Raw genomic sequence first — 21,784 nt, forward strand, 5'->3', positions numbered from 1 at the left:
TCTAAGCTGTAGCTCACGAAAGCTCATGCTCAAATAAATTGGTTAGTCTCTAAGGTGCCACAAGTACTCCTTTTCTTTTTACTCCTTAGACAGAAAATATTCCATTCCTCATCAGTGTTCCTCTAGCCAATGGTTCTCAACCAGGCGTACACATACCCCTGGGGGTACGCAGAGGTCTTCTGGGGGAACATCAACTCATCTAGATATTTGCCTAGTTTTACAACAGGCTGCATAAAAAGAACTAGTACAGTCAGTACAAACTAAAATTTCATACAACTATGACTTGTTTATAATGTACTAAATACTATACACTGAAATGTAAGTACAATATTTATATTCCAACTGATTTCTTTTAAATTATATGATAAAAATGAGAAAGGAAGCAATTTTTCAGTAACAGTGAGACTGTGACACTTTTGTATTTTTATGTCTGATTTTGCAGGGAAGTAGTTTTTAAGTGAGGTGAAACTTGGGGTACTTAAGAAAAATCAGACTCCTGAAAGGGGTACAGTAGTCTGCAAAGGTTGAGAGCCACTGCCTTGGGCTATCTCTTTAACAATGGACTCCTTCCAGCAAAGCAAGACATCATGAGTCAGTTTCACGAGAGAGCCCGCCCACTTCCTGGTGCAGGAGGAGCCGGAAACCTGACTGAGCTCAGCAAAACACTGCACAGCTACCCAGTCACACTCCCCCACAGAGAGTCATGGCTACAGAGAACCCTGTAGAAAGCCTTCAGGAGGAAGCTACTTGTCCCATCTGCCTGGAGTATTTTAAAGCCCCAGTGATTCTAGACTGTGGGCACAATTTCTGCCGACTCTGTGTCACCCAGTGCTGGCAGGGATCCGATGCAAACTTCTCCTGCCCTCAGTGCAGAGAAATCCTTCAACACAGAAACTTCAGGCCCAATAGGCAGCTGGCAAATGTTGTAGAACTTGCCAAACAGCTGAGATTACAGGCAGCAAAAGGAGTCGAAGGGGAGAGAGTGTGTGAGATACATGGGGAGGAACTGAAACTGTTCTGTGAGGAGGATCAGACCCCCATCTGCTTGGTGTGTGACAGATCCAAGGAGCACAGAGCTCACACTGTGGTTCCCATAGAGGAGGCTGCCCAGGAGTACAAGGTAGGACACCATCATGTAGTGTTATAGTTAACAGCTTTGGATTTTAAAGAGACAAGTGAGTGAGGTAATATCTTTTATTGGACCAACTTATGTTTGTGAAAAAGACAAGCTTCCAAGCTTACACAGAGCTCTTCTTCAGGTCTAGATTTTAAAGACCGGTTTCAGAGTAGCAGCCATGTTAGTCTGTATTCGCAAAAAGAAAAGGAGTACTTGTGGCACCTTAGAGACTAACCAATTTATTTGAGCATAAGCTTTCGTGAGCTACAGCTCACTTCATTGGATGCATTCAGTGGAAAATACAGTGAGGAGATTTATATACACACAGAACATGAAAAAATGGGTGTTTATCGTGCACACTGTAAGGAGAGCGATCACTTAAGATGAGCTATTACCAGCTTGGGGGGGGGAGAAAACCCTTTATAGTGATAATCAAGGTGGGCCATTTCCAGCAGTTAACAAGAACGTCTGAGGAACGGGGGGGGGGGGGGGGGGGGGGGAAATAAACAAGGGGAAATAGTTTTACTTTGTGTAATGATTCAACCACTCCCAGTCTCTATTCAAGCCTAAGTTAATTGTATCCAACTTGCAAATTAATTCCAATTCAGCAGTCTCCCGTTGGAATCTGTTTTTGAAGTCTTTTTGTTGACTCTCTGGTCACTCAATCTCAGACCTAAAAGTGACAATTCTTCAACAAAAAGACTTCAAAAACAGACTCCAACGGGAGACTGCTGAATTGGAATTAATTTGCAAATTGGATACAATTAACTTAGGCTTGAATAGAGACTGGGAGTGGTTGAGTCATTACACAAAGTAAAACTATTTCCCCTTGTTTATTCCCCCCCCCCACACACACACACGCACACGTTCCTCAGACGTTCTTGTTAACTGCTGGAAATGGCCCACCTTGATTATCACTATAAAGGGTTTTCTCCCCCCCCTCAAGCTGGTAATAGCTCATCTTAAGTGATCGCTCTCCTTACAGTGTGCACGATAAACACCCATTTTTTCCTGTTCTGTGTGTATATAAATCTCCTCACTGTATTTTCCACTGAATGCATCCAATGAAGTGAGCTGTAGCTCATGAAAGCTTATGCTCAAATAAATTGGTTAGTCTCTAAGGTGCCACAAGTACTCCTTTTCATTTTAAAGACAATTCAATTTCATTGCAATTTGTTGGTAACACTTAATTCCTCTCTATCTGCTGTTATTGTAACAGAATTTCCCAACTCTGTAACATACTGATTGCATGAAAGATTAAATAAAAGAAGTTTTCTGGAGAACAGAAACTTTTAAATGACAACTACACTAGAGCTGGGGAAATAATTGATTTTGCAGTTCAGTGACTGACCTGAGAAACTGGAAAAAGTAATAGTTTTAGATTGACACAGAACAGCATTTTTCCCTTCACCAAAATGAAAACTGGGAAAACAAATCATTTTGGGTCAAACAAAATATTTTGTTTAATCTGAAATGAAATATTTTGTTCAATCTGAAACTAAATGTTTCAATTAATTTTTGAGCTCTCTTTCCCCTTTTCTTCTCCCCCTTTAAAAAAAAAAAAGTTAAATCTAACTAAACTTAAAACAAACATAATTTTAAAATGAAAAACTTGTAACATTTTGATTTTCTGTATTTTCCCTCCCCTCCTCTGCCCTGAAACTGTTCGCCAAATGTGACCCAAATTCACAAACGGTTTCAGTTGGCCCCAAACTGAATTTTTCAATGAATAAATTATTTACTGAAAAAAATGTCACCCAGCTTTAATTCACACATCAGACCTTTCTCCAATGTATCTATCTTGCTCTATTGTATTCTGATGGTTACAGTGATGCCAATAGGTTACGGAAAAGGAACTTGGTTCCATTCAATGTCTGTCTGATCAACAATTGTTTAAAATGTCATCCCTTTTGGCCTGAGCTATTAGACAAAATTTAGGGCCTTGCAGGTCATTTCCATTAGGAGGAGAAATTGATGATGGAGTATTAGATGCGTGCAATCATGTTCATTTTTTAACAATGTACACAAAGTTCTGTTTCCCTGAACACACCAGACACAAACAACAGAAGGCAGTTTCCTTGCTCAGAAGTCCAAGCCTGATTTTTCCAGCCAGCACTCTGCCCAAAACAAACTCCCTCTTTTGTCTTCCACTCTGGGCCACACTATCCATGTTTCCTGGCTATTCTGGCTACTTTTCTCCTGTTCCCCCCACCTGCATCTGCTACACACACACTGACAAAGCTGCCATCCAATCAATCCACAGCCCCTGTGGTTGCAATCGGTCCCAGGAAACTCCTCAGTCCATGTGAGTCAGCTTCTACTCCAGCCTCATGCCGCCATGCTGGCCCACGACTTGGGTGGTAGCATCTATTGTTTCAGCTATCACTAAACAAATGGACACTGAACTGCACCCTTGTTTAGTATGAATGAAAGTGGGCTAGCACAGCCATAAACTTCAAAAAACTCTACAAATACCCATAGATCAAAACACACTTGCTGGCAGCTACCACCCCCCTCCAGTATGACAATACACATAGATTTTGTTCCTCAAATCAGCCCTCCCACAGTAAATAAATAAACTCTCAAATAATTAAAACTTTTTTTTTCTACTCAGAAAAAAATTCAGACCCATTTGATGTCTCTGAAGAAAGAGAGAGAAAAACTACAGGAAATTAAAGTGACGGATACACAGAGAAGCTGGGAACATCTGGTAGGTGCCAATAGTTATTAATGGATCTGACTGGAAAATAGAATTTCCCATGGAATGGAAATTCCGATATTTCAATATTTATTTTCATTTGGATCCAGGACAAAACATCAAAATATCAAAACTTCTCTTGGAGATAGTTCAGAAAAGGTTTGATTCAGAAATACTGAAATGTTTCAATTCAGTTTATCAAACTGAATGAAAACGTTTAGTTCTGGGTCAGTTCCAAATTAATCTGTATCCACTTGAGCTACCACAGAGCCCCAAGGGAGTTGTGTGTCATGTCTCCAGTCTCTCTTACAGGCCAACATTTATCTCCCTAGATATACCACAGCTCAGCCAGAGGGGAGACCACAGTGCAGCAGGGGAGATGCACCCCAATATTAATAGTTAATACCTAGGTCTTATATAGCATTTTTCATCAATAGCTCTCAAAGCTCTTTACAAAGGAGGTCAATATCATTATCTTCATTTTGGCATGAGGCGGGTAAGTGACTTGCCAAGGTCACCAAGGAGCAGAGCTAGGAACAGAACCCAGTTTTTCTGACTCCCTATCCAGTGCCCTGTCCACTGGAATATCAACCTGAACTGAAAGTATACTATAGCAGCTGGCATATGCATATGCCAGATATGCTGGCATAACCCCAAAGGGTATGTCTATGCAGCAATGTAGGCCAAGGGTTAGTGAGACTCGAGTCAGCTGACCTGTATCAGGCAATGTATCAGTGCTTTGAGCAGGGGTTGGACTAGATGACCTCCTGAGGTCCCTTCCAACCCTGATATTCTATGATTCTAACCACATGCTTGAGTGTTAGAAGAAATGAAGCAGGTTGACCGAGAGCCAGATATGAGTACAGGCTTCTTTATTGAGATACTTGTTCCCCTGGACCCAATTATCCAGTAAGCACCGAATTAGTTACAGCACACTTCTTTTTGTCTAAGTTAGTACGTACATGCCTATATCCATTACAACACCCCAAAACCCCTTATTAAGTAATAAAAACACCCAGTCTGTGAGTAAACCCACCCTATCTGTTGTGCACAGCATTATGCATATCACACAGGCATTTTTACCTTGAAAATATATTTCTTTGCAACAATTTGTTGCCACAAATCTCCCTGGTCAGCAATTCTCAGGGGAGGGAGGAAGGGGCCATGAGCAATTCTCAGGGGAGGGAGGAAGGGGCCATAAGCCAGGGCTTGTTTATGTTGCTGGGAAAGGAAGGGAGGGGGAGATAACATTTCTTTTACCTTCTTTCACACATAGGGCAATATTCAACAGCTACATTTCTCATGCATTCAAGAATTCTTATTAATTCTTACAGGCAACAGGGAAGGGGAAAATATGGCAACTTATGTATTAAACAAAGAAATACTGCCTTCTTTTGCCTTTGTCCCCTAATGCCATGTCAGCACATTAGCAGCTTCCCATGTCTGTTAGTTAACCCTAACATAGCCCAACAAGTGTCTACACGGCACTTTACCCCTAGGCTAACGATTTTCTGACTCATGCTTGAATGTAGGGCTCTGGCATCCGCACTGCTGTGCATAGACCCGAGTCAAAGTAACCCTATCCCAGAGTGCCTAGCACCCCCTCCCTGTGTCGTCACTCTAGCCTAGGAACGTGGTGCATGTTGGGAAAACTCTACTGCCCATCCTATTTCCTAGGTGTGACAGTGCTGGGGACTCCCCACAAGGAGCTCATGAGGACATACATGGCATAATTGGCTCCTTTGGTGGCTGTCTCAGTAGAATGGCTGCAGTGGGAGAAGGTTTTATACTGAACTACCGTCAGGGCCGGATTAACCTTTTGTGGGCCCTGGAGACAAAACATATTTGTGGGCCCCGAGTGTGGGCCTGGTGTGGCAGTGCCATTGGTGCCACAGTAAACCCAGTACTGAATCTCAGAGACATTTTTCATTTTGATCACACACCTCTGCATGACTATATGCATTGCCATACACAGCTCCCTCAGCCCCCAGTTTTTCTCATTAAGCTGTACACCCGTGTGGGTTTACCAGTGTCCACAGTGAGCGGGGCAAACCCCCACAGATTTGTCTCCTTCCTCATTCAGACCTTCTATAGCCACGTCTCCAGTACCACCCTATGTCACCTGTCACTGTACGTGGTTCTGGTCTCAGCTCAAAAACGTTTCACAGCCAGTTTCACAACCTGATCAATTCTGACAAATCCCTCCCTCAGCACTCATCCTGCCAGACCACAGACCTCCCCTGCTAGGCTTCAGATAGAGAGGGGCACTGTCCATTGCAAACACCATTTCCCCAAAGTGAGGACTTAGCCCCTGGGAACCTGAAGTCACCAGCCTTTCTCCCTCTGCTCCCATCTACATGCTAGTCTACTACTTGGTCACCACCACCCCCTTGACATTCCTTTCCTACTGGTGACCTCTTTTCCTTGAGGTTAACTCCAGTTTCTTTATCTGCTCCTAGCTTAATGGCCCCCAGTAGTCACAGAGCCACCTGCAGCTTCTCTGGCTACAGCCATGGGGCCAGCCTTAGAATCATAGAATCATAGAATATCAGAGTTGGAAGGGACCTCTGGAGGTCATCTAGTCCAACCCCCTGCCCAGAGCAGGACCAATCCCCAACTAAATCATCCCAGCCAGGGCTTTGTCAAGCCTGACCTTAAAAACTTCTAAGGAAGGGGATTCCACCACCTCCCTAGGTAACGCATTCCAATGTTTCACCACGCTCCTAGTGAAAAAGTTTTTCCTAATATCCAACCTAAATCTCCCCCACTGCAACTTGAGACCATTACTCCTTGTCCAGATAGCTGCAGCTGCTAGCAAGGGAGGGGTGACAATTCCAAGGCTGAGCATGCTTGAACCTTGCAATGGCAGCACTAGGGGTTCTAAACTCTCAGCGCTGGCCCTAGGCAGCTGCAGAATCTGGAGTTAGGCGCTTCCCTCCTCTAGGCCATGGCTTTAAGTACCTGAGATGCCCATCACCTGCAGCAGAGGCCACCAATTCCCACGCACCTCTCAGTTAGCACATAGTCATGCAAAAAGTGCAGCCTGAATGATTTTGGAGGCTGGAGTGCCAGGAGGTTCCCATCCCTGAGCAGCAGCTCTGCAACAAGCTCACATGGCCCCCCTCTGCTGTGGGACCAGGATCCTGTGAAGACAGTGGAGTTACCCTGTGTATAACCAGTTCTGTCCAAAGCCTGTTGAAGTAAGTGGGAGTCTTTTCATTGTCTTTAATGGGCTGTGTACAGAAGCAAAGGACCCCGTTCTAGACTCCAGAAGCAAAGTGCATTCTGTGCTGCACTGGTTTACTATTGTAACAGGAAGGTCTCACGTTACCTAGTGAATAAGCAACACTTCCTACAGCACCTAACTTTTGCTGAGAGGCCTCCTGCTTAGCTTACCAGGGCTAAAAACATCAGGACGTGTGGTCACCAAAGCCAGGCCCTTCCGAATTCAGCAGGAATTTTGGATGTGCACAGAACACAGACAGGACTGGTTCCCGCATGGTTACAGAACTGCAGTCAAGTGGAACAATTTTCAGCTTGTGTGATTGGAGGATATCTGATCCATATTGTAAGTCTGTCCTGCGTAAATGAGGAAGAGTTGAGGTGCCTTTGTTATTCTTTTCTTCCACTCTTCATTTCAGTGGGGAATTTGCCTATGCAATATCACGGTCTTCTGTTTAAACAAACAAAAACTAAAAAAAATGGCAATGGCTGTTGAAAATAGCAATTCCAGTCCTAGTTAGCACTGGGAAGATCCCAGCATTTATTGCTCAATTTTATCCTACTTTTTCTACAGCAAATTACAGCGGATCAGTACATTTGATTTGGGAGAAATGAAGTAACAGCTGCCCAGATTGAGCTTGAGCACTCCTGAATTTTGAGGGTATTCAAATCTGGAAGGCATGTGCTAGATTCCTTTTCTGAATATTGGATAAATCTGGAAAGGAAAAGTCAATTTCTACTTTCATGGCTCAGAAGTGGAGATCCTCCTGCGTGCCTGGTACTGTACCTAAAGCTGCCCAGGACCTCTAGTAGAGCCTCCCCTCCCTTACTTTTCATTTTAACTTCTCCTGGTGGGGTCCACAGACCTCCTCTGCTAGGCTTCAGATAGAGAGGTGCACTGTCCATTCATTCCACCCAGTTCCTTCTTCGGGGGCTGCAAGGTGAGGTCACACCAGCATCCCTAAGCCAGTCTGGGGAAGTCTTCTAAGGGTGATATCTGGGCCAAAACCTTCTACTCCTTGGGCATATTTGTTCCCCAGGCACAATGCTGCCCCCTTCTAGCAGCCAGCTCCCCATCTACAGCAAGCTGCAGCGCATGGGGTCTCACAGCTTCCCCACTCTTTCCCCCTCCCTTTCCTGTTGATAGCAGCCAAGGGAATGCTGGGAAATGTAGTTCCCTCCCTGCTCCAGGGCTGGCTCTCTAGGCAGGGAGCTGGCCAAGGAACTACAGCTCCCAGGGCCCCTTGGGTTCTCAGTTCCCATGCTGGATCCCTGCTGCTCCAAGGCTCGCCCTCAGAGCCTCCACTTCTGCAGCGCTGCGAGAGGGGAGGAAGCAAGTGCTATAGGCCCCTTTCTGAGCTTGGGCCTAGCGCTATGGCAAATCCAGTACTGACTACCATCTAATCTGAGAATTGGGCTCCCCAGCTCTAGGCAGAGTCACGCTGGCAGGAAAATGCCCATGTGCCCCTGTTCTGAGGCTAATTAGGACATCAGGCTCCAGGGCCATCAAACTAGTAACGTGAAACTTTGCAATTCTTAATGTTTAAAATGGGCTGTCCAGTGAAGGGGTTTTTGTTTGTTTGGGTTTTTATTCATTTTTCTCTTTTTGTTTTGAAGTTTTACATAAAATGAAGGTATCTGAGGAAAAACACACACACCCCCGCCCCAGCCTGGCTGCTGCTGGCTGCAGAGCAGTGAAGTACATCCCCAGGGCTTCGGGTGCAGTGTACTCCAGCACCTCAGGAACCCCTTATCCCTGCCCCGCCACACCGTGGGATGCAGGGATAAGGGATCCTGTTATAGAGACAAAACTGCACAGGATTGTTTCAGGGGACAAGACAAGATGTCATGTTTATTAGAATAACACAATTTGATTTAAGACCAATAACTCATATCTAACACATATGTATATACACACACACATGCACATACACACACCAAATGTTCTGCAGCTGCTGTATAATTACCATTCCTGAATGTAGCTTGAGTTCATGGCTTTGGTTCGTAGCTTGTGGCTGCTAACTGGCCAGGAAAGCCGGGCACAAGGAAGAGCTGGGTCTCTGGTGGGCATGCACCGATGCCCTTCCATGTTGGCAGCAGAATGTTACCCTCCAAAGTCTTCCATCTCACCCATCCTTTTTGTAGGCTTTAGTTTAAATCCAGAGTCTATAGGTCTTGCTGTGTCACGCTGCCTCTGGGTTCGGTGTGATTGATCACCTGTCAATTGCAGACATGACTTTCAGCCTAGGACCTGGCTTTGATGTTTCTTCAATTGTACTTTTGTTCTTTTCTTTGGAGGATGGACTCCCCTTACTTTGTCAGGGCTGTTGTCTGCATCTTCAGCCATTGGTGTTTACACTTTATTTCATCAGGACAGTTTGGGGCTGGAGGTTGATTCCATCATCCATACATACCTCATTCACACATCTAAACTACACTAATAAGATTACAGCAGGGTTTTGCAAAAATGAAGTGAGCATTTTAAAATGGAGTTTGGGTTACAACATGGACAAGTGTAAGGAATGACAAACGGTGAGCAGAAGTTACAATGTTGAAACAGTGTAAGTTTCAGCGATTTAAGCAGCAATTGGATTGAAAGTGAAACACAATTAGCCAGTTATTGGGGTACCTGGTTTTATGAGTGAATGTAGTTTCATTCATAAAACTTTACTTATGAAGTTATATTAATAAAGTGAACAATTAGAAACAATTTCAGTGATCAGTTCTACAATCCCCGGGAGGCTGTGTGGAAGTTTTGGGGCTCACCACTGTGAAAGTGCATTTTGGCCTGGGACCCACACAGCTCCAGGGGGCCAGAGAGCAGACTGAGGACCAAGCACCTTCCCCTGCTGTCCACCCCGCAGTTGCAGCAGAGAGAAAGATAAGAGAAATGTAGAATAGCTGTCTGTTCTTTGTGGGTTTTTCTGTGTGGGGGGGAGGGGGGAGAGAATCAATTTCTGTGTGTTTGGTGGAATTCTCTCTCTTTGTGTCTCAATACAGTTTGTTGAGATCCTGTCTTCCCAGTTACAATATTGCTGCTTTTTCATCTGTTTGTTCTATTGGTTTTTCTTTCTCCCCTGGCCTCTCTCCGAAGTCCCTGCCAATTGGCTGAACCGCACTCCTTGCTGCCATGGACCTGGATCGCCAGAAGGCAATGGACACAGAAATTCCTCCTCATGTGAGACACAAAAACCTCCCTTTGAAGGGAGATAGGGTCCAAATAGGAACCTGTGGGAAAATCTTCTCCCTTGTGACCACAGGGCACATTTAAGTGTTAGGTATTGAATTCTCAGGGGTTGCAGTGAAATGCTCCTTCCCTCACACCCAGGGCTTTATGACCTGACCCATGACTCCTCTCTAGGACCCTGACCAGCCTCTCTCTGTTTCTTTTTGTCTATTACAGAAACAGATAGAAGCTGAAAGACTGAAGATTATGTCTGAGTTTGAGCAGCTGCATCAGTTCCTGAGGGAACAAGAGCAACTCCTGCTGGCCCGGCTGGCAGAGCTGGACCAGGAGATTGTGAAGCTGCAGGATGAAAATGTCACCAAACTCTCCAAGGAGATTTCCCGTCTCAGTGAGCAGATCAGTGAGCTGGAGGGGAAGTGCAGGCAACCAGCCAGTGAATTCCTGCAGGTGAGGACATTATAAACCCCCCTCAGATCCCTAAACAGGGAGAGGCAGGTTCCTGAATCATGAGCCTTGGAAAATAAATGTATCAAATTGTTTAAAGCTGCAAACTTTCTCCTAAAAATTCCCTCTGGAACAGATGTGGTAATGGTACAGTGAGTCCCCTCCAGAGCAGGAGGGATGCCCAGTGTGGGGCAAGTGGGACTGAGCTCCCTTTTTTCTCTCTTGCCCCCTCTAGGATATCAGAAGCACCATGAACAGGTAAGTGGCTCCTTCTCACTCTCCCTCATGCTTCTCAGCACTGGAAAGGGGCTCGGGAACCTTATTAGTGCATCTTCCCAGGGCACAACAGCACAATGTGTGGGGCAGGGTCACATTTCAGAGACCAATCTCCCTGTGTTGACCCTTAACCCTGGGGTGTTATCCTTTTATACAGGACTGGAGTCCTAGGGGAAGGGTTATTACCCTAAACCTGGTAACATCCATCTCTAGGGGACTGGCTGCCTCAGGAGTCTGGGGATGGAATATGGGTCTTTCACCACCTTTCACAGTCATTGGCTTCTCTTTTGCCCAGGTCAGCAGTGATCAGAACACTTACCACCTAATTTATTGTTTGGTGACACGGGTGAAGTCATTTCAGGAATGGGCAAGTGGGGCTCTCAGACCAGTTCCTAGGGGGCAGATGCCCACCATGTAATAAATACAAGAACATGGGAACATCCTGGCTCATAGAAGATGAAGGCCAAGGACTGAACTAGCCATGGAGACAACTCCCTTCTCGTCCCTAGAGCTGGTCTCCAGGTCAGTGCTGAAGCACATCAGTGGCCACTATGTAGAAAGCTTGTGCTGCCATTGCCTGGGCTGTGCCTGCTCAGAGGCTGGATAAGACTGTCGACCCAGGGGGTTTCCTGGCAGAGCTCCAGTGATATAACCATACGCATATACTTCTGCTAGAAAATTCCCCACAAATACAGGCCCTTAGACTCCAGGTCCTCAGGCCAGCTGCTGTCACTAAATCGCACAAAGAAATGTTTCTTTTCTCTCTAGGTCTGAGGAGGAGAAGTTCCAGCAGCTGTTAGAGGCTTCTTCTGATCTGGAAAGGAGCCTCAGCCATTTCTGTCAGAAAAATATTGCTGTAAAGCTGACCCTGAACAAACTGAAAGGTACCAAGAAGGGAGCTAGGAGGGGACATTGAGAGGAGTCTCTGTGACTGGAGGAGGAGACAGCAGCCACCTCACAGCAGCCAGCAGAATAACCCCAAATGAGTTACTCAGCCACATTCTATGGAGAGGGACGCTTAGCCCTTCTCCCGCAGGTCAAAACTACAGGCTGAGGTTGCTGTGCCTCCTGGATCAGGGCTAAGAGAATCCCCCAGTGGACGGGGGGCTGTCTAAAGAGCTGCTGCCTATGGGTAGCAGCCCTGGCCAGAGTCAGTGCAGCAGAGTCCCCTTTGGCCTGAGCCTGCTCCTTCTGCTGGGCTGTGTGACCATAGGTGCCGACTCCATGGATTCTCCAGGGCTGGAGCACCCATGGGGAAAAATTTGTGGGTGCTCTGCACCCACCGGCAGCCAAGCTCCCCTCACCTCCCCACCTCACCTCTGCCTCCTCCCCCTCCCCTGAGCGTGCCATGTCCCTGCTCCTTCGCCTACCTCCCAGCGCTTTCCGCCGCCAAACAGCTGTTTGGTGGCGTAGCAAGCTCTGGGAGGGAGAGGGAGGAGCGGGAACGTGGTGCGCTCAGGTGAGGAAGCGGGGAAGGGGAAGAGGTGGGGCTGGGGCTGGGATTTGGAGAAGAAGTCGGAATGGGGGTGGAGTTGGGGCAGGGACTTCAGGGAAGGGGTTGGTATGGGGGCGGGGCAGGAGGGGGTGGGGCAGGGGTGGAATCGGGGTGGGGCCAGGGGCAGAGGGGGGTCGAGCACCCGCCGGTGTGAGCAGAAGTTGGCGCCTTTGTCTGTGACTGTCTCAGCCAGTGCCTGCACTGAGGCAGTTCTTGGCCTATTTACTATGCAGTGTATATGGGCCCCAGTGGAAAGGAGAATCCCTTCACAGATGGGTTTCCCACTGTTCCCAAACAGCCCTGTGTTCCCCAGGGCCAGCAGGCCCCACTCTGGGCTGGTCCAAAGGGCTGTGAGTCCACTGCTAACTCCTTGGGCAATAGTAACAGACAGAAGCTAACTACGAACTAACTGGGCAAATCCTGGTTCCTTCCACAGTGGTAATGGATACTGGGGAGTGAATGTATCTGTCCAATACCCCTGCATTTAAAGGCTCATCTCCTAACTTTAAGTATTCACTTTTGAAAAATGTGTCATGCATTGTGCCTCAGTTTCCCCATCTTTAAAATGGGGATCATTAGAACTGATAGGGAAGGTTTTGATCAAACATTTTTTCATTGAAAAATGCTGCTATGTCAAAACTGAAACTGTTCATGAGTCAGGATCAGTTTCAACAAATGTCCCAACACAAATAAAAGTTGTGGGGGAAAATAAGTATCATAGTTGTCAAAATGTTTCATGTTGACATTTTTTAAAGGAAAATTTGAAATGACCTTTTTGTTGTAAAATTTCAGCTGATTAGACTTTAAAAAAAGTTAGAAGGTGAAAATTAAAAAGGAATTGTTTGGGAACTTTCAAAATGAAACATTTTCATTCACCTGAACTGATTTTTTCCCCTGTTTTGAGTTACCAAATATTTTTAAGACTTCAATTTTTTGTCCCAGTTTGAGATGGAGAAAATTTTTGAACTTTCTAAAATATTTAAGAGATGGGAAAACTAGTCTCTGCTCAGTCCTAGGGATAATTCTGTCCCACAGTGGGGACAGGAGTGAGATGAAACAATTGAGGGAATTTATAAAAGAAAATATCAGTTCTTTCTACACCATAAAGAAGCAGCCATGCTTGAAGAAAAAAATCTAGTCCTTGATCTCTGTGAGCCTCACTTTCCCTGTCTTTACAAACGTAGATGCTGTCTCTCTGGATGGTGATGTAACTTGCTGAGTGACAGTAAAGTGCACTGACATGCTGTTGTGACAGCTGCTAGCTTGGCCAACACAGCAGGGATTGAACTAGGGCTTCAGAGCTAAAATCATGAGTGTCGAGAACTTTACCTGGAGCCAAGCTTCCTACCTGAGTGTTGTAACAAACTCACATCATCTGTAGATCAGAGGTGGGACACACCACTTTTGCCAGTGGGTTATATACTTCTGCTGACAGACAAAGCGCATCCCAAACAGCTGAGGTCCCCAATGCTTCAAACCCAGATAAGTCCCTTCTTACGTGAAAGCCACTATCATGGCCAACCCTAGGAATCAAACCAAGGACAAAGGGATGGAACCAAGCACCCTCCCAGCTGAGCACAGGAGCCTCGACAGCTTGAACTAAGGAACTTGGTGCGGCTGTCGCAGACTTGCATTCTCTGTCGATTGGGCACATACAGAGACAAAACACTGTATGTAACCGCTGGGTTACACTGCCATCAGAGGGAAAAGGCAAAGTTTCTGATCAGTTTTAACTTAGCCACACTGGAAAAATGAATGTGGCTCTTTCTTCACTGCTTTGTCTGTCTTTATGTCTGGCTCCATCAGTTTTTCTCTCATAACCAAAATGCAGTTATGTTAACAAAGAGCAGGGACGCCCCATAAACACAACAGCTTGAAGTCTTGTCTCTTTCACCTGTTCCTTCCATTAGACTCTCTGCCATTGGAACTGAAGACAGGAAAGGGGAAATCCATGGGATCAGATGGAAAGGGTACGTTTCCAGGTGGAGTTGCTATTATTGTTATTTATTTATTTATTACTAAATTAGAAGGAAAGACACTTTCCCCCCAAAATATTTTTGTTTACTTGTTAAAGTAGAAAGAAAGAAAGAAAGAAAGAAAGAAAATTACACAGCACACTAAAACAATATAAAAATGATTAGATTCTAAGGAAACCACAAGGTACGATTACATCACTAGTTTGTCACACGTTTGCTCATGTAGGCTGAGCTCTGTTTTTTATCCAGTTTTTCCGTGCAGATGGAGGCTTGGCTATTGGGGCTAGCCAGAATGGCTAGGAGGGCTGGCTGGGGTGCAAAGGAGGTTAGGGGCCCAGCTAGTGGGGTCTGGCCAGCGTGGGGAGGGAATGAAGACTCCAGCTAGGGGGCCTGGACAGTGTGAGGTGAGACCCACCTATGTGGTGGGTGTTGATTGGAGTGGAGAGTTAGGGGCATGGCTGGGGTGGCTGGTCAGAGTGGGAATGAAGGGCATGGATGGAAATTTGGGATGGGATGGGGGGTGAGGGTACCAGCTTGGGGGTCATGGGGGGACTGACTGGACTGGGCAGGCAGGAGGTCCTTCTTGGGGGCTGGGTAGAGTGAGGGTAAGGGGCCTCCCTGTGGGAATGGGCTGTATTGGGGGGGAGGGGCCCAGCCGGGCATACAGCTCAGCCTACATAAGCAATGCAGTGTGCAACCCCCTAGCAGCTACCTGTCATAGGTGGCAGCAGGGGGAGCCAGAGAGATTCCTCTGCCCACATCACCCTGGGCCTCTGAGGGCCTGATTTTAGTGGAAATTGGACTTTTCCAGTTTTCTGATTGTCCCCATAGTCAGCAGGATTCTGCCCATTTGTGACTCAACCAGGCCCATCTGGTCTGGAACCGATCAGGTGTTGTCCAAAGCCGTTGAGTGACAGGGCAGAAATACCTCATCAAGTTGAGTGGGGGCCTGGCTTCCTTGTGCCCCACAGATCCTGACATCAGCCTGAGCAGTCAGTTCACACACACCCAATATACAGAAACAGTCTCACCGACTGGCCCCCAAACACCCTTTACTCTGCCCCGGCAGTGCTCATGGATATTTCTGGGTGGGATTGTCAGGAGCATCTAAGGGAGTCAGGAGCACAAGTCAAGTGCCAATGGGCCTTGTGCTCCTAACTTCCTTAGGTGTTCCTGAAAATCCCACCCCAGGTTCCTTTTTCATATTTAATGAGAAAAAATGGAGCGGACGGGCCGCTCAGAACTGTCTCACCTTTTCCCCTTCCCCTGGTTTGAGGGGCTGTCCCCCCAGAACCTTTCCTCTGGGCTGGGCTCTCCTGGGGGAGCTGAGCTCTGCCTGAAGTGCTCTGCTTCTCTCCCCAGCGAGTGTGACTCTGGATCGAGACACGGCTCATCCCCGGCTCCTCCTGTCTGTGGATCGGAAAATTTTGACCTGGAACGTCATACGGCTGAACCGCCCTGAACATCCTCAGAGATTTGATTCGTCTCCTTGTGTGCTAGGCTGTGAGGGATTCACCACAGGGAGACATTGCTGGGAGGTAGAGGTGGGGAATGGGACAGCTTGGGCTGTGGGGGTGGCCCGAGAGTCTGTAAAGAGAAAGGAGGAGCTCAGTGCGGCACCTGAGCGGGGGATCTGGGCTGTGCAGAGGTGGGGGTTCCAGTTCCAGGCTCTCAGCTCCCCTCCAACCCCCCTCTCTCTGAGCTGCGTGCCTAGCAGGATCCGGGTGTCTCTGGACTGTGAACAGGGGCAGGTGGCATTTTTCAATGCTGGTAGCGAGGCCCCGATCTTCACTTTCCCACCAACCTCATTCACGGGGGAGAGAATCTACCCTTTCTTCTGGGTCTGGGGTGTAGGTTCCCAACTCACTCTGTATTCCTGAGACGCCAGGTGGCACATGGCTTCGGGTCTCATGAAATGAGCTTCTCCGGCCTCTGATATCCTAGTCTCTTTGACCCTGCATGACTCCCATATTCCTGCAGAGACGTTTAAATGCAAAGTGAACAGACCAGAGAAGCCATTGTCTCTGCCCGATTGTGGGTCTCTCCTGCTTGTCTCTGTCTCTCTTCTTCTGAGGGACCATGACTGCCCACAAGGACTGGAAAATGGGGGTTCACAGCCTGCCTGTCTCTGAAGGGGGCAGGAGGGTTTCCATGGTCCCCAAGACTTGTATGACTCCATGGTCCCACAAAAGAGAACATGCTTATCATGTGAAGGGAACCTAGTCATGGCTGTAATTCATTGCTCAGACTGTGGCCTGCAGAGAGCTGTCTGGCTCCTCCCTCTTGTTTTCAGCTCCTGTGTTGCTTTAAAATAGCCTTAGGCATCTTCTTAGGATTCCTTCCCCAGGTGAGGGATTGCTGTGGTTTTCCCAGGGATGCTGAGGTGAGGGGAAGCGGGCCCTGCAGTCATGTCTGGGAGAGGAGATGGTCTGTGAGTCACTATATCTATTGGGGTGGGTGTACACTGTGGGGAACCATTGAGATCTGCTGGTGTCAGCGCTGTGCTTCTGTTTTCTGTGTGCCCTTGCTGTCAAGGCCTCTGCTTCCTGCTGGAGGGCTACCACCTTCTTGTGTCTGGTTAGACACAGAGGGCCCAGTGTGCAGCTTTTACAGCGACTTTACTGTTGTCATCTCTTGGCCTTTATTTAAGAACAAGTCCCTGATGTTCTTGGTGAATTAGGACAATGCTGTGCGAGCCCTGGCCAGGAGGATGGGATTGGCAGACACAGCGAAGAGCTCTGGGGAAGTGAGGGACCAGTGGATGGGTCTCCTGGTTAAGAAGAAGAAGAGAAAAGGTGAAATGGACACTTAAAGTGATGGGAGCAGAGGAAGATGGACAACCAAAGAGTCTCTGGTTGCTTTGAGTCCCTGGCTGTGACTCATTGACAGACCTACCAGTCATGCAGTGATGTGGGATTAGAACACGGGGCCGTGCACAGACCAGAACCAGGGGAGGAGGGGAGTGGCTGCCACTGGTAACATCACTTCCCCAGCACCAGTCCAGGCAGCTGTGTCCATTCTCCTTCAAGGGACACCATGGAAAGAGGAGCTGGTGTGAGTGAGCCCTTGCATGTGAATGAAAAAGTCTGAGGGGGTGATATTAGTATGCACTCCAATCTGGTAATGACAGTGACTTCAGCAGGGGTATGACTGGATACATCCCCAAATGCATGGAATGGGGGATGGCCAGGTTTGCGACCTGTTGATACAAGTGACATAAAAGCCCATGAGATACATGTTAAGACTTTGCATGAGAGGGTTGATATGGTGAAGTTTGGGTGTGCAGTGTGTTTTGAGATCTGTGTCAGATATTAGTGAAAGTCTCTGGAGTGTTGGAGGGTGTTATCAAAAGTCCTGTAAACAATGTAAACGTAGGAGACTTTCCCCTTAAATTCTTATTTCCCTGCTTTCAAAGTTTTGGGTGGATTGGGAGGGTCCTGCCACAGCGCATTCAGCATTTGTCACATTAAACACCTAGGTCCTTGCCCTCCAGTGATCTGGCATAAACTTTCTGCTAACTAATTTAAATGGTAGAGAATGTACAGCAGCTCTTCCCTGGGGCTAGATTCATAAATGGACACAGATGTTGGGATGCTCAGTGGCTCCTAGAAAATCCCTGGGACTCGTAAAGCCTGAGTTACATGCTCAGGTTTCCTGTACAATGAATGGAGGGAGATGGGTACCTAAGAATGGGATTCATAAAGCCCAGCACACTCCTGTGGGGAAGACCCCCTGCTTTTAACTGTTCACCCAGTGATTAAGGTACTCGCCTGGGATGTGGGTATGACCCAGGGACCTCTTGGTGCCAGCTGGCAGAGGACACAAAGTTGCATAAGTGTTAGAGGGACCCGCAGGGTCTGGTATCTACGGATTAGTTCACCAAAGAGCTTCACACAAGGTCTCCACTGAAAGCCTGTGTCATGCTGGTCCTCATGATCCTTGTGAGATGTATGTATGGAAAATAAGTGAGAAGTTATGTGTATAGTTACCAAAAATTATGTTCTTATGGTCTGTGAGTTGGGGCCAGTCATGAGAAGTTAATAACCAAGTGTCTTTCAGGCAGAGGATGTTTTCCTATCAGTCTGTCTTCCTGTACACTGATGTATACTTCTCACTCAATGCCCATTCCCAGTCTGAGCCAAATGCTAATCAAGTGATTGTAAGTCTCCAGGCGAGACCCTAGACAGGGGATCACAAGCAGCAGGGGTTATGCTCTCTGCAAAGGAAGACAGTGGATTTGGGGACCATAGCTATAGGGACAGAGACAAACTCTGCATCTTTCCACTGGGGTGGCATGAGGGCAGCAGGACTTGTCTCATGAATGGAAGATCACAGCCAAGCCTGGCTATAATACGCTGGAAGGATCTGGGGAGAGCTTTTGCTCTATATGACATGACCATGTCTTGTTGGTTGTTTTAGACAGAGTGTTTTCATTTTATTTTATATGTAACCCTTTGTTTCCAGTATTTCTGCTTGCTGTCATTGGAGTCTCTGTTCTTTGGTAAATAAACTTGTGCTTGCTTTCCCTATAAACAAATCTCAGTGCTGTGTGTGGAGCGGAGTGATCATCCTGAGGTGAAATTGGCAAGCTGGGGTGTGTGTTCATTTCGGAACAGAGGATCTGGGAATTATGTGGGTGCCCAGCCGATCAGAGGCTGGAGGCTGCAGCAGATGCTTGGAGGGCTTGGAGTGTGCCTGTCATTAGCCTGTACAGAGAGAGCAGGGCCTGTGAGGAATTGCTTGTACTGCCAGAGGCTGGCTGAGTCAGGGAGCTGACCCCCGGCAGGCACAGCCAAGAGTGCCTCACACCAAGGGCAGCGGGTAGTGAGTTGCCTCACAACGCTGGGCACCCACAGGAGGCCTCATAGTAGGATACCCCCAGTTCAAGTCCCTCCTTCACCTGAGGGGGAGGAGGGATCGACCACCTGACAGGTGAGTGCCCTACCCACTGGGCTAGGGGATGGTCTGATGCGGAGAGGCCTCTCTGTCTCTATTCGTGAAGCTCCTAGCTGCAAGGTCCGCAGAGAGCTGGGAGCCCAGGCTCTCAGTGCCGTGTAGCTGTGCTCCCCTCTTAAGTCAATGGAAGCACTGCTGGTGAAGATGCACACAACTGGCAGAAGGAAGCTCACCTACCCCATAGGTGAGCAAGGAGACATAGAAGCCACGGACCCACTGGTAGGCTGAGGCAGCCTGTTTCCTGGTCCTTTTACCCTCCCCCATGAGGGCCCTTGCGGCCCGGAGGATTTAATGAAAATCCCCCTATCGCTGGAGAGCGAGCTGCACCTTATTGCGGGAGCCACGGACGTCTTCGAGAAACTCCTGCAGCTCTTCTCGCAGTGTATGGGGGGGCGGGGTCACTGGCCCCTGGCCGTCCTCCGGCGGGGCCCCTGGCACAGCCCCGTGGCCCACTGAGATGGGCAGGCAAGGGGCGGACCCCCGACGTGGCCCCTGATGGACTGGCACCACACGGCCCACCTCAGACCCTGGCTCAGTAGGGGGGAGTGGAGGGAAAATAGCAGCCCCTAGTGGGTCAGGACAGGGAAACACGAAGATCACTCCCTGGTGGTCATCCTCCGGGAAAGGGAAGGAGATGGCCCCAGGGACAGCAATAGCATCGTGGGAGGTGGACGGGATAGGGACAGGATTGGCATCAGGGGAAGGGCAGGGGTCAGGAGTAGGGTCGGGGAGAGGGGCAGAGGCAGGATCCTGGGCCGCAGTAGCCGGGCCACTGGGAGATGGCCCTTCTCAGTCGGGCTACCCTCCGGTGATGCCATGTCTTCCCCAGCCGGCACCGTGGATGGAGTACACCCGAGGGCAAGATGGAAGGCTCGGTGTCGGTGGCCCCCTTCCTGGTTTTCCAGGGGGCCTCCGCATCAGATGGAAGGAGCAGAGATCAAGCCTTCCGCTTGCACTGGTTCCTGGGTCCAGTGGTCCCTCCCGCTAGGCTGGGGGAGGGGCCTTTAGAAGTGGGCGGGCTTGTGCCCACCCACCTCCCAGGTTCTCCAATAGGTGGTGCTGCTAGGCCCGATAAAAAAGTCCAGAGGGCCTGGGGTGAGGGGTGGGCAGGGAGCACCCTCCCGCAGGGCCTGCCGCAGGAAGACAAGAGAAGGGATGACAAGGCAGTGCCCACCTCTTGGAGTATGCACAGGGGGGTCAGAAGGGTGGAGATCCCCATGCGCTGACCAAATGAAGGGGATCCATCCAATCCCCCCTGTCGTAGTCCAGGAGGTCTCCGACCCTCGTGATTTCTGCCAGGACCAACCTCCGGTGCACTGAGGGAGGCTCCACCACCTGTACATGTAGCTCGGGGTTGTGTAGCAGGGGCTCCACGAGGAGGTTTGCCTCCTTGGTGGCCACAACGGACCTGGTTGCCGAAAAGAGCTTCCAGGTCTGAAGGACGTCCTGGTAGAAGACCGGCAGCTCTGAGAGGTCTTGCGGAAGACCTCTCGGGTGAAGAAAAAAGAGCTGCCAGTCGTATTGGAGCCCTCAGAAGCGGCGGAGGAAGGCGTGCACCAGCGTGCTCCATGCCAGACTACCTGCACCATAAAGGAGTCTCTGCAGGGCCTGGAGGCAGAAGACATGGACCTGGCTGAAAAGGCAGACCAGGCCCTGTCCTCCCTCCTCCAGGGGAAGACTCAGAACCCCTGCAGAGACCCAGTGCAGTCCTGGCCAGTAAAACTCCAGGGCTGTCCTCTGGAGCCTGGCCAGGATCCCCAGGGCCGGGCTCAGGGTGTTAGGCCGGTGCCAGAGCATGGACAAGACTAGCTGGTTCAGCACCAGCGCCCTCCCTAGCAGGGAGAGACACAGGAGCAGTCCTGTCAATCTCCGCAGCCACTCACCCACCTTGGCCTCCACATCCTGCCAGTTCTCTGGTGGAGAAGGATGCGTGGCAGAAAGGTAAACGCCGAGATAGAGCAGCGGACCCACGCTCCACCGGATGGCTTGAAGCACAGGTGGGAGGGAGCTCACCTGCCACCCGTCCCCTACCACCAGACCAGAGCTCTTGACCCAGTTGACCCAGGCCGCTGATGTAAACGGCCTGGCAGGCCTCCACCCGCACCAGGTCACCTGGGTCCTGGACCATGAGGAGCACGTCATCGGCGTACGCCGACAGGACCAGCCACAGCTCCGGCTCCCGAAGCACCAACCCCGTCAACCTCTGGCGGAGGAGACAGAGGAAGGGCTCAATTGCCAGAGCATATAGCTGGCCCAAGAGGGGGCACCCCTGCCGTACTCCCCGCCTGAAGCTGACTGGCTCAGTCACGGTCCAGTTGAGCCTGACCAGACATTCTGCCTCGGCATACAGCACCTAGAGAAAGCCCACAAACTGGGGCTCAAAGCCGAACGCCCGCAGGGTGCCCAGGAGATA

General features: G+C 48.9%; 2 protein-coding genes across 7 annotated transcripts in view; both read left to right on the forward strand.

Moving 5' to 3' along the window:
- LOC119567445 (maestro heat-like repeat-containing protein family member 1) overlaps positions 1-21,784 on the forward strand; it is an 850,842-nt gene that overhangs the window by 190,723 nt on the left and 638,335 nt on the right. The window lies entirely within an intron of this gene.
- On the forward strand, positions 517-18,948 carry LOC102942235 (zinc finger protein RFP). 6 transcript variants are annotated; one of them, XM_037913280.2, is made up of 8 exons: positions 517-1,120; positions 3,732-3,827; positions 10,441-10,671; positions 10,904-10,926; positions 11,713-11,828; positions 14,350-14,421; positions 15,778-15,959; positions 17,066-18,948. In XM_037913280.2, the coding sequence occupies exons 1-8, from the start codon at positions 704-706 to the stop codon at positions 17,093-17,095; spliced, it is 1,167 nt and encodes a 388-aa protein (XP_037769208.1). In that variant the 5' UTR covers positions 517-703; the 3' UTR covers positions 17,096-18,948. The 6 variants fall into 6 exon arrangements, with proteins under 6 accessions (XP_037769208.1, XP_037769209.1, XP_037769206.1 ...); XM_037913281.2 differs by having other exon boundaries at positions 15,778-15,953; XM_043528798.1 differs by having other exon boundaries at positions 520-1,120; positions 14,350-14,409.

Source organism: Chelonia mydas, chromosome 14, assembly GCF_015237465.2.
Source record: "Chelonia mydas isolate rCheMyd1 chromosome 14, rCheMyd1.pri.v2, whole genome shotgun sequence".
Classification (NCBI taxonomy): Eukaryota; Metazoa; Chordata; order Testudines; family Cheloniidae; genus Chelonia; species Chelonia mydas.

Excerpts from the sequence above, each read along its gene's own strand:
- LOC102942235 (XM_037913278.2), top strand. The coding sequence starts at position 704 with ATGGCTACAGAGAACCCTGTAGAAAGCCTTCAGGAGGAAGCTACTTGT. Across the intron at positions 1,121-3,731 it reads AGGCTGCCCAGGAGTACAAG|AAAAAAATTCAGACCCATTT; the intron begins GTAGGACACCAT and ends TTTTCTACTCAG. Across the intron at positions 11,829-14,349 it reads GACCCTGAACAAACTGAAAG|ACTCTCTGCCATTGGAACTG; the intron begins GTACCAAGAAGG and ends TCCTTCCATTAG.